The following is an 18,011-nucleotide window of genomic DNA, read 5'->3' on the forward strand; positions in this document are numbered from 1 at the left end:
GTTTCAAATTTAAAGACTCAAGTATAAAGAGAATTCTAAAATCAAGTTATTTTTTACACCTTTTTTGGTGCACCGTGTGAGCACAATCGACCTACTAAAGGTAGAACATGCTGCACACCAATGAATAGTTGGTTGGTTCATCATCATATTAATATCAAAACCTTTAAATTTAGATTTAAACAATCAAAACCTTTAAATTTAGATTTAAACAATCAAAACCTTTAAATTTAGATTTAAACAATCAAAACCTTTAAATTTAGATTTAAACAAGTATATCAAATGTATTCATCAGTATAGTCATGTAAAATAACAAACACATATACAAAAAATTTAAATTCAGATAACAATACTAAATTTAACACAAGTTACAAGTAAAATGTACTTACAATTCTTCAGACTGCAAAACAAATAGTAAAACTAATGAAACTGTTGAATTACCATAAATGTGTCATTGTTAATTCATACTCTAAGTCTGAAACATAATAGTAGACTAACAACAGTAAAACAAACAAAAAATGAATGCATAATTTTAAAGTCCTACTTACTTAGTAGTAAAAGTTTATGTATAGGATTCTTCATTTCGCTTGATAAAGTTTTTAATTTCAGAACATGAACTTTTCCATCGGCACCCATATATAGTTCAGTTATTCATCCAAGGCACCATCTTAATAGATGCAATTTTTTTTTTGTTTATTAAGTCATTGAGGGTTAAATTTGATTCATCCCTCGACTGTTTGGTACGGTCTTGCAACTAGGAAAGGTGATTGTTAGACCAGCGCTTCCAGAAGTTCTGGAAAAAAAGATGAATTTCCATCTTTCAGCAGAAGTTAGCTTATTATAAGTAAGGTCCGTTCCAGGAATTGCTGTTAATGTAGTTTCAATTAGGAAATGGCCAGGTGTTGAAGGACTAAAGTCTTCAAGGTCAGAGGAGATGGAAACTACTGGTCTGGAATTCACTCATGCCTCAATCTTGTGTAACTAGGGTTTAAAACTCTTTGTGAGTTAAAAATCTGTGCTTCAGTAGTTCTCTTTAAGTGAATGTTCATTTGCTTCATACCAGCCTCCTAGAGGCTGCCAAAGTGAGGTGCAGCAGGAGGGTTGAATGTCCAATGAATATTTTCATCAATCAGCTGCTTTGAAGCTTGGGTCACTAGATGGGGTGTTCTTTGTTTACATTCAGAAGCTCACTTGACAGGGTTCTGATAGTATTTCGACACACGGCAGTTCCATACAAATCGAAAAAGGGACACTTTCGCATGAAAAAAACATTCATAGTGTGATGGATAATAGCAATTTGTATAGTTTAGTGACATTTATGCAAAAATCACATCTTGGTTATTTTTCGATAACTAACAACAGCGATTTTGATTATGAATTTGTTTTATAAAATTCTAAGCTGTTGAACTACAAAAATAGAGATTTTAAGAAAAATGTTATGCTTAAAGAATGAAAAATACCTTACGGTACATTTAAAATTGTATACATCTTTCGATACCCTTGATAGAGTATTCGCTACTTTTGTTTTATTTTCCAAACACCAAAATGTTTTAAATAAAACAAAATTTTTTCACATCCATATATTATTGTATCATGTACCTTTTAAAATTTTTTAGAGGAGAGGCTTTACTGCTGCTCATTTTAAATTCATCGTTTTAATTTTATATATCTGAAAAATAATCACTTTGGGCTTACACGTTTTACTTATTTGGGTTAATTAAAAATAAAATTACCATCAAATGCTGCAATCCTCGTCAAAATTAATAAATATACACACAGATATGCCAATTAGTTAGCTTTCCCTCGATTTGGAACCACACATTTGTGTAAAATTATGTACAGTCTTACACAAATGTGTGGAACAGAAGAGGGATACATTTGTGAATTTGGCAGAAGTACCATGTGCGGTCAAGATGATGTGACCATATGAACGTGCTACGTCATCAAGACAGCTTATTAAGAATTTGAAAATAACAGAGGTGAAAACATTTGTATATCCTGCAAAAGGAGGTCCAATCATGAATGGTCCTCTTATTGATTCCAGATTGTTAAATGTTTCCCACGCAAGTCTTTCTTTCTCGGAAATTCGAGTTTTATGCTGGCTTCTTAACGTACGTAGGTCATTAAATTATGTATAAATGTATTTGAAATGAAGAATTTATTCACTTATAAACAACTGTGAAAGTACTGTGAAGAAATCTAATTATTAAATGTATCTAATTTATAATGATTATAAATGTTATCTAAATATATAATAACCTTAATATTGAATTGTAAACATAAATTGAAATCCTGTTGACAAATATGTTATAAAACTATTTAAGCAAGAATTGTTCGTATTGGAAAGCAATCTATTAAAAGGTATTGTAAAGCAAATGCTATGAGATGCGCACTTAAGAACGTAATAAAGAGTTTTGGAATATGTATTGTTGAAATGAAGAGTAAAAAAAAATCCGATAAGTATAATTAAAAGAATTATTCCCCTTACATTTTATAATAACTCAGTTACAAGTTTTAATAGTTTGTTTTCATATACTTAGGACTCTGAAGTGTTATAGAAAAAGAAAATATATACATTTATATGCATATTTCCGACGTAATTACAAAATATTTTCATCCGAACGCGTCAAATCCGATTGAACTCGATGGTAAATGACCCAATGTTTTGGTCACCACTTAGGGATCGCCGGTGCTTCAGAAAAGGGTACGGGAGAAACTTGTTTAGGGCTACTTCATCTTACTTCCTACCCCCATGGTGAATGTAGCTCTTCCATTGTAGGTTCACTTCTTGAAAGTCTCTGATAATCATTTTATTGAGCTGATGCTTGTTAGGAAGAATGATTGGATACTTTCTGTTCTCCAAAAGATTTGAATTGCTGAGTCTACTGCTGACTCTTGATTATTTCTTCGATATCAAGGAAAGGTTTTAACTTCAGGATTTTAGTGTTGAGATTCAATTTCCTCTCTAAGTTCATAATTTTGAATAATTTTAAAAATGAAATTGCTAGCTTTTTGAATTGTTAAAAAAAAAAACCCTCAAGTTTCAAGATGTAGGTTTACTATTGTTGCAAAATCTTACACTATGCACTTACATGCTTAAATTTTTGCCAGGATGAAAACCTGGAGATCAATTCAAATTCAGTCAGTCTCTTGACTAGTAACAGAACATATAACAGTTTGATGCTGTTCTACCGAAGGCTCAATTAAAAGATGATGAAGGTAGATTTGTTTCTTTCAACCACTGTGGGCCGTAGAACCAAAGTTTATTTCCCACTAGATCAGAAGCTGTTAATCCACATGAGATTATGTCAGCCAGATTTTTGTTTCCTTTATGGTTATTTCCATTGTAAAGTTGCTGTAATATCTTATATTCATGTATGCAGTATGCTGCTGAGAGCCTCCATTTATTAGCTGTGTTTCTGATCCAATGAAGAATGATGAGAATCGCTCAAAAAAAATATTTAAGTTAGTTTTAGTTAGTTAATTTAAAGTTAATTTTAGAGCAAGAATCAAGAGCCATGAAAATATGCCATCAAACTACCAGTTAAAATCTTTTCTTTCCCGAAAACCTCTGTTATTTTCTTCAATATCAGTTATGATTTTTCTGTATTTAATGCTGCTCATAAAATCTTGCTGTCTGCTAGCTGATTCTTGTTCAGGCATTTTATTGTAATTGAAAACTTCTAGCGTACAAAGTCCGAAATCCGGACTTATCAGAACTTTGGCGATTTGGGATTTTTCCGGATATTAGATCATTAGTTTAAATCTCGTAAGATGGCATACAGAAATTCTAAAATTAAAAATATGAAACCGTAATTTATGAAATAAAGAACAATTATGATCTAAAGGGTATCAACATTTACAAAAAAAAAGCTTAATATTTATTTGTTTACTTTATTAAACATTTCTTTCAATGTAAGTTGTTTAAGTTGCTTCGCTTTTTTCGAAATCCGGACTTATCAGAACTTTGGCGATTTCGGATTTGGGATTTTTCCGGATATTACATCATCAGTTTAAATCTCGTAAGATCTTTCTCTTTAATGTAGACAAACATAATCTCTTGTTTAGTTACATTGTAGAAGTCCTGTAACTGCTATTTCAAGAATTTCGACTAAATTGTCAGTTGAAATTTTCTCGTTTTCAGTAACTTCTCTGTCACTTTCTTCACTATTGGTAATGGTATTTTCTGGATTTAGAACCACACTATAGATTTCGCCATTCATTAACTGATTGATGATTAGAGAAGCATTGTCATCACAATGAAAAACTTTTTTATATCATCTTTATATCATTTATTACCACTTCTCCAATCTTCTTTACAAAATCCGTTAATTGGAAAATTTCACCTTTGTTTTGTGATATCCAGAAACCTTTAAAATTAACGGCTATCATCATCAAATTTAGCTATCCTTCGCTATACATATTTGGCTATGTATGATGAGCTTGGCAAGAAAAAGTTTCTCCATTAAATTTTATCTTGCATCTATCAAGCACTGAGACAATTAAGCCTGAATTGTATTAGTTAATTATTATACTTATGTCTATTTCTTCCACATACTTAAGGCTTATGAGAGTTCTAAATAAATAAATTCCCATGTGCTTTTTAAGCCTTATTGAGGGCCAGGGCTAGATACCTTACCGCCTGATGCAGTCTCTGTGGGTCCTAAATTCTGCGACTTCCTGTGGCCATATGAACCCTGTTGCTGGTTCTGGGTTTATGTGAATAACAAATCGGTTATTCTTAATTCAAAAAGCCCTAAATATAATCTTTGTGTCTATGAGTATTGTTGCAAATGTGGCTTATTGTAACCCCTTTTTCATCATCTCTCCTCCTTTAAATAATTAAATTCGTCCCCCTCCTCGAATTTGCTTCCACTGTTTATGTTACGAACGGATTGTTCCAGCTTTATTACTGTGCAAAAGCGAAAGTCGAGACGACATCTGGAAAGCTGGGTCGTACTGATAGTTGATTAACTGCTGTGTTATGACGTCATATCTACTATGTGTATAAATATCTCACAACATCCTAACTTGGTGATTAGTTTTTCCCATTTTCTTTGGGTGTTGTTCCAGTTCGCATTCGGGAACCTTCTTGTGATGCATGGTGTCCAGTGATTCGGCAAAGCGGCAGTATTTTCAATTTGTTGTTTCCTGTGAGCAATTGTGGTGGGTGGCATCTTTAAACACAAGTGTTTCCAGGGTTTTATTTTTTCAAGTGTCTTCTTATTTAAAAGCATAGATTTATTTAATAAAGTGAAATTCAAGTTAATCATGTAGTTTTTTTTTTTTTTTTTTTTTTTTTTTTTTTTTTTTTTTGTCTGTGATATGTTTGTCATGAGTTATTTGAATGCCAGTATTCATGGAACAGGTAATGTGTTTGTTGTACCATTAATAGTGTAATATTCTTAAAAGAAAACCCTTGGGGATTAGTGAATAGTTAACTAAGTGCAATTTTTTTTTTTTTGCAATGATTATGTTACAATCTTAACTTCAAGTTTCTTGTATTTATCAAATTTGTTTATTGTATATTTTAAAAGTTTTTTTTAATAAGTTGGTTAATTTTAAAACTTTTGTCATCCAGTCTGTATAATACATGATGTTAGGGTGTTTCTACTGTGATAGTTATTTCTGCTAATTTGTTTTAAATACTTTCTATTGCTTAGTACTTTGTTTTTCGCATCAGGTATCATCAACAAAATTTATTTTTGGCAAATGGAAAGAAATTTTTGATAAATTTTTCTGCATCAACATTTTTTAGCGCATTCAACTTAAATCTTGTAATCATCGCCAAGCATAATATCAGCATAGAATGTTACCACACTCCTTTATTATTCAGTTACTAATATTAAAAAAAATTGTTTAGGTATCGCTACATGAGTTATTACTCAAGTTGTCATGTTTTGATAAACATGCGGTGATGAAAAGAAAGTATAAAAAATAATTATTCACCAGGTTGGTGTCAGAACAACGATGTATCTATGTGGAATGTTTCGCTTTGAGATGTGCGCCAAGCAGATACGCAGCAATGAAGTTAAATTACTGATCATGCAAATTTATGCTAAAATAATTGTTTCTTCAATTACGAGGTATTTCATTTAGAGTCGAAGAGAAATTAAGAATCGGGACTCTCCAGACATATTATGCGCAGAGGGGGGGATGAAATGCGCATGCGTAAAGCGTACGAGAAAAGCGTTGGTGATTTTGAGGTCCGGATTTTAGATCATTCCGGATAATGGATGCTCAGATTGTATATGTAAAGTTATATCATCATCTTTTATTCTAACCTCTCCATATTTTGCTCAAATTCCATTAATTGGATAATTTTACTTTTTATGCCATTTAAAATCTATGCCAAAATAAATTTTGTCTAATTTTGAAATCAAGCTTTCTTAATCTAGAATTGTGCCAACACCATTTTCTCATGTTTTAAAGCTACTATAGGAAGCAATTACGAATTATGCTTTCATTTTGCAGATCCTGCTACAGATTCAGAATTAGAAAGTTTTTTTACCTAATCAAAAGTTAAACTTCAATTTTGATAAGAGAACTGTAATAATAATAAAAGCTTGCAAAGATGTAATAAACTGGATTATATAAGAAATTAAGGAAGAGTGGAATTAACTCAATTATGTTCCTGATAATTTAATTCTTCATCCTTTCCTCACTGCTATACCCACAGAAGAAATCGAGAATGATGTCTTTGGGCTTAACTTTAGGTCAGATAGAAAAGTGTTATCCTTCAACTAAACGGTCTTAATTCATGGTTCACCCATGAATTAGAACAAATATATTGCCCCCTTAGAATAAATATATTATACATGCCTTCCAAGAGAAGAAAAGGGTATAAAATGTGAGGTACACTGCACGCACAAAAAAAATAAAATGGACAGTTCCGTATTTCCCTTTCTACTGGGCTGATGACTTTCGAGACATTAAAATACGCTTGCGTGTTTTAATGTCTCGAAAGCACGACATCATAGAATATGTATTAGATTTATATATAGAATTGTTCTAATATCTGTATTTTAACACAAAATCTGACATTTTCTGAAATGGCATGCCAATTTTTTTCCATATTTATTCTATTTTTATTTCAAATTATGCTAAACTGCTAAGTTTTAAAAAACTCGCACAAGTAGTTTTTAAAAAATTAGCTCTCAAAATTTTAGCTACTCGATGTTAAATGAGTCTGTATATATTTATTAATATCTCTTTTTTTTTTTTATTATTCTTTCTTTCACATTTTGAAATTTAGGTTCAATCTAAATAAAATTCGCCCAATTTTACGATTTACTTTTAAAATTTGAGTTATAATCTATAAAATTTTTTACATCTTAAAGTAGATGTATTTCTATGCATACTTGCAAAAAATTACAATTTTTTATTCAAAATTTCCGAAGATATGTGTCGAATTTATACTTTGACGCTTTTTTAAATTTTGCATATTTCTTCAAAGCAGTAATAACATCAAATGTGGTTTAGGCATTTTGTTTAAATTATTTGAAAGGAGGAACAATGTGACTTTTTTCCGGTACAAGAAGTTCGCCAAATGAAATTATTCATGGCGCAAACCTAAAAAAAAATGTGAAGATAAATTTGTATTTTTCTGTAAATATCATGCCAAATTTTACAAAATTTAATATTTAGGCATAATTTGAATCATAGAATTCAAATACGAAAAAAATTGATATATTACTTCAGAAAACGTCTGATTCTCTGTCAGAATACCTATGTTAGAACAATGCTATTTATAAATCTAATGTATATTCTGAGTCACACTTTTGAGACATGAAAAACTCAATTTGAATTTCATCAATCGGCCCTGTAGAATGGGGAATGTGGAACTGTTCCTCTCTCTTTTTTTTTGCACAGTGTACATTATTAGTAAAGCAATGTTAAAAGTATAGGGAAAAACACACGGTTAAAAATAATCTGGCTAATTTACTGCATGGGGGATGGAAGAGGTGTTAGCCAGGTTATTCTTTGCTATAATTCTGTTTTTTTTTTTTTTTTTTTTTTTTTTTTTTTTTTTTTTTTTTTGTGGTGGTATTTAATTATATTATAAGGTAAAGGTATAATTATTGTTTAGAAGTTATTAGATTGAGTTAATAAAAAGGCCTGCAGTAAGTTAGCATACATACATGCTATGTAATTTATAAAATTATAGCAGCGTTATTTGTCTGGGTTTTATGATTTACTTGATGGTAGTATTCAATATGTAGTGCTCATTAAAAGAAATAAATGCTGCAGAGTTACTTTCTCAGCATGTGGTGTTTTCATGTGACAAAATGTGCTTAATTAATTCTCAGCACTTTATTGCACAATGAGTACTGCCATTTATTTGCAACAAGCCTCTAGTAATATTGATGTTCTCTACATTCCCATAAAATTCGTAGGGGGAGTTTTCAGACATCAAGTATAGAGCACGGAAACCTCTTTTTCTTATTATATGAAGAATTAAGTACAGTCAAAAGTTGTTAATCCGGACTCGTCGGGACTTCGGCGATTCTGGATTATTGATTTTTCCGGATTATAGATCATCAGTTTAAATCTGGTAAGATGGCATGCAGAAATTATAAAATTAAAAATATGAAACAGTAATTTATGAAATAAAGAACAATTATGATCTAAAGGGTATCAAAATTTACAAAAAAAAAAAAAAAAAGCTTAATATTTATTTGTTTACTTTATTAAACATTTCTTTCAGTGTAAGAAGTTGCTTTGTTTTTTATGTGGTAATACATTCTCTTTAATTCTATAAACAGACATAATTTCTTGTTCAGTTACAAAATTCCGCTGTTAAAGTCCTATAATTGCTGTATCTACCGACTAATTTGTCAATCGAAATTTTTTCATTTTCAATAACCTCTGTTACTTTCTTCGCTATCGGAAGCGAATTATAATGATGAGGAATTTGATTTAAATCATATCAAAGACGGAGTACATCGAGATGAAATACTACATTTAGTAAGGAATTATAAGCCAAATAAAATAAAAACATCTGCCCTGAAGATAAGGATAGTGCTGACAGATCAACATCCAATTCATTGCGCGCCGCGGCGTTAAAGATAAACAAAGTTTTGATAAACAGACGTTAAAGTTTAGATAAACAAAGGATATGCCTTTATCCATTTTTTGCAGTAATTCCACTTTTTGTTTAATGGACTTCGAAACATACTTTCGCTTTGTAGATCCTTTACATATTAGTAAATATATATCAGAATTTCTATTTAACATAATCGAAAGTTCAAGCTTACTTTTATAAAAATTTCTCTTAGTCTGCAAAAAATAATAAGCCGGATCCAGTTCGAAGATTAAGGAACAACGCAATCTGCAACATTAACTGAAATAGATAATTAGATAATTTTAGCTTAGCTTATACCCTCCGTTATACATTAAATGCGCACTCGTAAACGTATTTTGCGCAGACGCATATTCGCAGCCGTAAAGATCTTACACGCATGCGTCAAAGCGACGCAGAAAGTTTGTAGCTTTGAGGTCCGAATTAACGACTTTTGACTGTATTAAAACGTAAAGGTTATCATTATATTTGTTTTGTGATTAAATTTTAAGAAACTCCACAGTTACTTTCAGGGTACCTTTATGTGTCAGCAAGTAAATATATGTTCTGTAGATACATTGTCTTTTTTTTTTTTTTTTTTTTTTTTTTTTTTTTTTTTTTTTTTTTGCTTAACTGCAAGCAATCAATTTCTCATGTTCTACCATTCCAGGTAAAATGACAAAATGGATTCATAAGGTAATAGACAAATTAGAACTGAAACATTTGTGAATTTACCGAAAATGCATATTACAATAATGGTTAAGTGATTTTATGTTTTGTTATATAAACTGTATTGTTTTTGTTTGTTTTTTATGGCTAGTATTTGGGGCGGAATCTGTGTACTTTATCAGATAAGTGGTAAGATTTGCAATGTACCAAAATGTAATAATTTCTTTTTGTTTATTTATTTATTTACTTTTACAGATTTTACATTTGGCAAACTTTGGGACTTGGAAAATGAATTGCCCGAAGAATTAATGGGAACAGCTGGTCTTGAACCATCTGATCTTCCAACACAAACTCAGCCATCACAGTCATCTACTCAACAGAATCTTCTCAATGGTACTGGTGAGAATGTTTCTGTTGAAAGTAGTGTTGGAAGTGTATCAGGTAGTGTTGGAAGGCATCAGCAGCTCTCTCAGTTACTACAAACAAAGCCAAATGTGTCACACAGTATTGTACCAACACCTCCAAGTCATAGTGGAATAGCAACATCACAGCGGATACCAAGTCCTAGTGTGTCTTTATCAACGATAACAGCTGTGAAAAGTCCTCATGCAAATAATCTGACACCTCCAAATGCAACTGTAAATAAATCTGGTACCCCTGTTTCATCCACTGCCCATATTAATGTTACTGATGGTAGCATAGCCATCACAAATATTTCGAACAGTATGGTTAACAGTTTAAGCAATACATCTGGAGGTATGGGTATGAATAGTAACATAATGTTACTTCCAAGTAAAGGTGGAACTTTGGGTTCTCAAGGCAACTTAGTATCCCTGCCAACATCTGTTGCTAATAACAGTAGTGGAGGTAATTTGCAGCATCAAAGCAACATTGCTGTTGTTCATCCACAAGTTAACCAGCAAAATGCAGGATCGCTTATAAATGGTAGTCATATGTCACTTGGAACCACTTCTCTGAGTATGACAAGAGGTGTTAATCCTAATGTATCATCTGTAGTGTCTCATAGTACTGTGCTTGCACCACATTCACCTCATCAAAATATTTTAGGTCATCCTTCATTAAATAATCAAGGTGCTAATTTGAAGGTACAGTCTTTTATATTTTTTTCCCTGATAATCTTTCTTTATACTTCTAAAATGTTTGTGTGTATGTGTCAGTTAATCTTTTCTTTAAAAATATTCCAGCTATCTGTTTTATGCATATGTACTCCTGCATGCACTTTTCGTGAAGTGTTTACTCATCTTATAGAATATTAATGTTTTTAGTTAACTCATTCATTATTTTGTTAGAATCCTGGTGTCGCCCAATTAGGACAAGCAAATAATGGTCCTTTTCATGTGTACAATGCTGTATCTGCTCCTCAAATAGGACTGCCCACTTCCATATCTTCCATTTCAGTTAGTGGACAAAGACAAACTATAACAAGTATTGCTATGAATGTACCTCCCAGATATTCTGCTCCAGTTGATTCAAATCTAGCAAATGTAAGTTATTTTATGATTAAAATAATAGGAAGTTACAAATTCTTAAATATTAGCATTTAATAATAGTGGATGAACCTGCTTTGTTTGCATATAGTTTTTACTTGTATTTTATTCAAGAAATGATTGTCCGTAATGTTAACTTTGCATAATTATTAGGTGATGTGATATTTGGGATAAGTAAATACTGTTTTATTATATGATTCAGTCATAATTTAAGAGAATGAATAATTAATGTTTCCAGGAAGCCTGTATGTAAGCTATTAGTGGGAAATTTCATGACTGTATAAAATTCTGCATGACTGTAAATGGCATAGGGAATTAAGATAAATTTTTTAACAGTGAAACAAAGCAAACATAACAACTGCAATATATATGTATAGGAAAACTTTATAGCAGAAATGTTACAAATGTTTGTTACATTTACTTGTTAATGGGCACATACTGTGTGTGTACAGGCAAGAGTCCCACAATGCATATGAATTACCATAGCTACAAATTACCCTAGCTCTGAATGGATCCACGTGTATACTGATGGCTCTGCATGTGCGGACTCTCTAATATCATTTGAAAGTCAGCTTTTGACTTCATGACCAATCTGTCTCTATCAGGTCTGTCATTAAATTATGTTTCACCTGCATTGAATTTCGTTCTCTATATTATTTTTACATGCAGTGAAATCAGCTTACTTCATCTGTGCCATTGCATTCATTAATGTCCGTATATCCAAAATTGCATTAATGTGATGCAGTTTTAGAATTTATTGAGTTACTTGTGTGCCTTACAATGCATAATTAATTGAAAAATCACTTCAGTGCAATATTTTATACCCTGCAATTGCTAAGTTTCAGCCACCGTGCTAAATCTTGATCAGATATTATCTTTGTTGTTGCTTTTTGTTATGTAAAGGGTGTTTTTTATTCTTCATATGCTATTTGGACAACTTATGCTGTTTTCTGTCATGTAGGATTTTATGCTATTGTAAAATCCTAGAGTTTGCTCTGGAAGTTTTTGCAATATGTTTATGGGTATCTTCTATGTATCATGAACGTATATTGTGGCTTTATATCCTTCACAAATTGCAGGTATTCCCCACATTCTGTGCTCAGGATTTATATATTAGTTTGACAATAAAAGTTTTGAATTTTTGGTCCTTTCCCAAGTAAATTATTTCTGCTGTCATTGTCTTTAAAACATATCCTCACTAGTTCAGTCTAGCAACAGGAAAATAGACCTTTCATGCTTGCCAAAGCATACGGTAACATTTACACGTCTCTGAAAATGTGTATTATGTCTTGCCTCTAATGTAGCAGAAACATTAGCTACTAGACCAGTTAAAACAAGGCATTCGCAAAATGAATTTCATAGCATGATTCCATTCTGTGCAACCAGTCTCACAAAAGCTTGTTTTGTTAAAGCTAGTTAACACTGCGCCAAAAAATAGATAAATAAAAGGAGACAGTTCTATACCTCCTGTTCTGCAGAGCCGACTGGCAAAATTCAACATGTGTTCTTCATGTGTCGAAAGCACGACTTAAGATATGTATTAGATTTATTTATAACAGTTTTAAATATAGGTATTTTGACCAAAAAAATCGGACTTTTTCTGAAATGACATGCCAATTTTTTTCCATATTTTGTTTCTATGACTCAAATTATGCCCAAACTGCCAAGCTTTAAAAATCGCACGAATAGTTTCTTAAAAATTATCTCTCAAAATTTTAGCTCCTCCATGTTAATTGAATTTGATATAAATTTATTAATATATTTTTTATTAAACTTGCTTGATATCTTCCAGACTTAAAAATTTAGGCTTCATCCAAATATAATTTGCACATTTTTTATTTAAAAAAAATTTTACAAATTTTTTTTGTATATTTAACTATAAAATTTTTACTATCTTATAGTAGATGTATTTCTAAGCATATATGCAAAAATTTTGTTTGTTTATTTAAAATCTCCTAAAATATACATAAATTTACATTTTGGCTCATTTGTAAATTTGATGTGTTTTAATAAACAATAATAACAAAAATATGGTTTACGGACAAATATTTGAAAGAATGAACAATAGACAATTTTTCATCTCTTGCATCAATGAAAAAAATTAAGTAGGTACTATAAATTAAGAATTCTGCGAAGTGAACTATTCTTAGTGAAATCTGGAAAAAATTCACCAAGATCAATTTTTTTAATTTCTCATGAAAAATTAGAGTTTAATATTTAGGCATAATTTGAGATGTAGAATCGAAATATAGAAAAAAACTGGTATGTTATTTTAAAAAATGTGTGATTTTGTGTTAAAATACCTATGTTAGTATATATATACCTAATATATATAAGTCGCACTTTTGAGACGTGAAAAACGCAATTTGAATTTCGTCAATCAGCCCAGTAGAACGGGAGGTACAGAACCATCTTTTTTTCTTCGCAGTGTACAGGTAAGAAGTATAAATTTTTTACTATGAAATGAAAAATGTGTCATCTTCATTTTAAGTATTTTAACAGAATCTGACTAGCATGAGAATAACTTCCTTTTTCATGACTGATCTACTAAAGCACTCTTAAATATATAATTTGTAAACAGTAAGGTGGCAGTTCAATATTTCTGTATACTAGAGATAATGATTTTGAAAATGCATGGGTGGAAATATATGTATATCAGGTACTTATTGGCGTTTTTTTGGAGCCATTCCTGTTTACGTCCAATGGCCCTCCCCAGTAATATGGCGTCCAAAATATAATGCAATAAAATATAATTAGAACAAAAAATATATAACTTCAATAAACTACATTCTAAATCTGACAAGGAAATAACATAAGTATGGAAATGCATAGTATGTAATCTACGCAAACAAAAAGGAAATATCGACTTACCTTATTTTAATATTTCTGTTCCCTCGGTATCCAAGAGACACAGAATTCCTTAAAAGCATCCAAAAACTGTAAAAAATTATCTAATCTAGGATCCGTATACTGCCGTCACCACATTAATTCAGGTAAGTAAAAATTAAAGATAAATACCTGTTGGGGGCATTTCTTTCTAAAATCCCTTTTTATAAACCTCTCCACACATACCTTCTATAGTGTTGTTTTAAGCTACGGTTTCAAAATCTTAAAATCTCTCTGTATAATTTACCAAGAGGTGAACAAAGCCATTTAGATCTTCATTTACATATCAGTCGATCAAGCTTTCCTTGTCCATCCTTGTTAATCATAGATTCTGCAGACATTTTAGGGTGTAAAGCACAAAATTAGCAATGTACTTCCTAACCAACATCCGTACCTAAGTAAACCCTTACAAATATTTTCCCATCAATCCAATTCGGATTCACCACAAATCGCACAATTAGCCACATCATAATAGGGTTTCTATGACATTCAACTACTGAGGTTACCACAAATGAAACAGCTTGACTATAATCTAAGGGGTACCCTAAAATATATACTTAACCAATACAAGTATTCTTCTGTGCGGAAAGAGGCCTAGATTTTATGTTTATTTTTTGTATGTTTGAGCATGTTCAGCTTATCTTTGAAAGTTTTCAGGTGAACAGGCATTCAGCTTTATCAGAATTATATCTTTCTGACTATGTATTTTTCTTGTACTGCCATACATGTTATAGTATTGCTCTAAACTCCTGGTTGCTTTTTCATAAGTTAAATCAGAAAATGCTGCCAAGGATAGTGTCATTGATAATTTGGAGCACCGTATCGTACATTGTACTGAATTTGATCGTTATTTTTATCATCTCTTTGTTATGAAATTCATACGAAAAGAAATATCTGTGCAGAGTTCCAAGATAAGTGCTTGAGGTTTATATTTCCGTTTAATCTGAGGTAGTTATTTAACCCTTGACATTTTTATATTCATGCTATATTTCCAAAAATAGTTAATCACTAAAAATTATGAAACTGCAAAAAAAACAAAACATATTGAAATGTAGCTTTTTTATATATCTGTAACCTTTTTATGAATTAACAGAAATTTTTAAAAATTATTACTTAGATATTTTCAGTTTCCTAACCTAATTTTTAAGTAATTCATATTATTACTGTTTGTTTTGTACTTTTCTTAAGGACGTTTTATTGCGCCATGTAAATTTTTTGCAACTTTTGCAAAATACATATAATTTCCAGGTATTCCAACTCAGGGGTATGAGTGTTTTAGTCACGTCCTTCTTATGTTCCAGATTTCATCATCTTTGAAAAAAACAGCCCCCCAAAAAATTGTTTACAATTCTTTAGAGCACTTGCTGAGTTTATAGATGATAACATCACCGCCTTTATTTCGTTTGACTAAATATATTTAATCCAGGTTTTAAGTATGAGTGGTCTGCTGAGGAGCCATTTCATAGTGTCCATCTGATTTTGTGCAAGGTAATAACTCGCATTTCTACTTAGTATAACATATTTTACTAAGTCCCCAACCTTCCCAGAAAAGTACCACAAATTCCTAGGTTTGATTTTATTAAAACTTTGCTTGGTCTTAAAATGGAAGACTATTTATGTTGCCATTACCAGTATTTCTATGGTGCATTATAATGACTAATAAACACCTTGTAACAGTATTTAGAAGAGTGGTATAGTGCAGCTGAGAAGTCATGTAACAGAGGTAATACTCAAACACCAATACAATCACGACAATCCTAAAAGTGATATTTGACGTAGGTGTTAAGGCTTGTCTACATGTAGCGATTTTCTCGGCCCACTTATGTGGCCGACAATATTTGAGATAGCTTGCCTTTCCACACGGAACGATTTTCTCGTTAGTACAGGAATTCACTCAGCCAATCGCTATGAAAGGAAGTGTTCCCACCCTCTACAGCTTCACACTGTCTACGATTTGTAAACAGAGCTTACGGTATTGTCAAATAGTCAAAATAATGGATGATTTTTTTAAATTGCTACTATAGATACAGCTACAATTTTGACCTTAGCTACTGCTACGAAAGGAGGAAAAAATGCGTTTGGACCAGAAATTGGGTCAAAAGACGAGAAATTCATAGTGCCTTCGTAATACCCTGCTCCGGGAGTTGCGTATTGAAGACAGTACAATTCGGAAAGTATTTATGAATGATGCCGTGTGATCTTGATTTTTTGCTAAATTTAATTTGCAGGAAAATAAAAATAAATAAAAAAAATCATGCTTTTGTGTACTGAGTACGCAGATTACTCCTTTTCTAGTTTATTTATTTTTAAATTTCACTTTCTGGCACTCCTATTTGTGCATTTAAATCTTGAAATAATAAAATAACCATGTTTCAGAAAAAATAAGTAACTACTGTGCTTTAAATCAAAACCTTTATTAATGAATAAATAGACAATAATATTATGAACATCCAACCAATATGAGTAAAAAGTATTAATAAAGAATAAATATTACATTACAAAGCAACAGTGTAATTCCAGTGCAAAAATTTTAAATAAGAAATATCATAAAGGTGCAAAGTCTTAAGTAGTATATTTATTGAACATTAAAAAAACTAATATCAGCATAATTAAATAACTAATACTGTCTGAAAACTGATTATTTATCAGTTAATCAGCAAATAAAATTTAGCAATATTGAATTAAATTGGGCTGTAATTTGCTTTCACAAAACTCGGTTAACACAAAACTGAGTTTGTGACAACTGACCAGATCTAAAACACATGCCAGCGGCCATTTGAAAAATAAAAAGAAAGGCATAAAAATTCAATAAACACCCCACCTGTAGGCGAAAAAATAAAACGTGGCTTTTAAGTCATGCAGTTCGAATTTAGTGATGGAGAAACTAAATTAAAAAGTTCTTCGAGGTGCAGTCCAAAATTAAGGTTGGGGGTCGAACCCACGATCTCGACGTACGGAGAAAACCTAGTCTACTCTTTACCACTAGGCTGTGATCTCTCGTGTAGGAACTGTCGGAAAAGCTATGTACTTCGTCACCTGATTAACTCCCATTTTCGGCAAAGTCAATTGAGTCTCTGCGCTGCTTTATTCTCGACTGGAGATTTCGCTTTTTTTAATTTTTTCAATAAGTGCGACCACAGTTTCAAGTAGTTTCTGAATATTTTCATCTAGTACCCATGACATGACATCATTAATAGTTTCTGGAAATTTTCTTGGGGGAGTTAAAATCATTTTCACCCGGAATTAGAAAATATTTAAATATATAAAGTAATGAAGACAAATCTTATCAAAATAAGAGAATCCTTTAACTTACTATTTTTAAAATTTACGTTACTCGTGTCCCACAACACAACATTTTCTCTATAGAAATCTATTAGTTGAGTTTCACTCCAAGAAAATACAGCCATGTTTATTATTCCAAATGAGGAAAAAAGCATGTGATCACTGAAAGCAATCTTATTGGCTAGAGACTCCGATTTTATCGTACGTTAGTGAGCAGTGAACACCAGTTCTGAAATCGTGGCAGAGAACATGACCGATTTTTGGCGCATGCGCAGATCCTTAAAATTGTTGCTCTACGACAAAGTCGGCCGAGAAAATCGCTTCGTGTAGACGGGCCTTTATTCATTTCTAAAATCATTTGATTTGTACTGTGTATTAGCATAAGTACCTTAGTAGAAGTGTCCAAGATTTCAGAATGCACCTCATTCTGCAAACCATATGCATAAGAATCTTTCAGTTTTAATGAGCAATTCTGCCGTTTTCGTATGACCTTTTTATTGTAATCCAATTCTCAGTTGGTGTTTCTAAAGAACAAACTGTGCTCTGGTTTATCTTAAATTCATTTTAAAATACATATTTGGTATTTACCTTCAGTGGAAGAAAGTGTA

General features: G+C 31.5%; 1 protein-coding gene across 3 annotated transcripts in view; it reads left to right on the top strand.

Moving 5' to 3' along the window:
• Positions 1–18,011, top strand: part of nej (CREB binding protein nejire) — a 201,644-nt gene that overhangs the window by 48,536 nt on the left and 135,097 nt on the right. For all 3 annotated transcript variants that reach the window (XM_085807012.1, XM_085807013.1, XM_085807014.1), the window contains exons 2-3: positions 9,983–10,833; positions 11,038–11,232. In XM_085807012.1, the coding sequence (XP_085663138.1) occupies positions 9,983–10,833; positions 11,038–11,232 (1,046 nt within the window). The remainder of the gene's footprint in view (positions 1–9,982; positions 10,834–11,037; positions 11,233–18,011) is intronic.

This window comes from Stegodyphus dumicola, chromosome X1 (assembly GCF_044657685.1).
Source record: "Stegodyphus dumicola isolate Sdum_Otavi_A_Nest chromosome X1, ASM4465768v1".
Lineage (NCBI taxonomy): Eukaryota > Metazoa > Arthropoda > Arachnida > Araneae > Eresidae > Stegodyphus > Stegodyphus dumicola.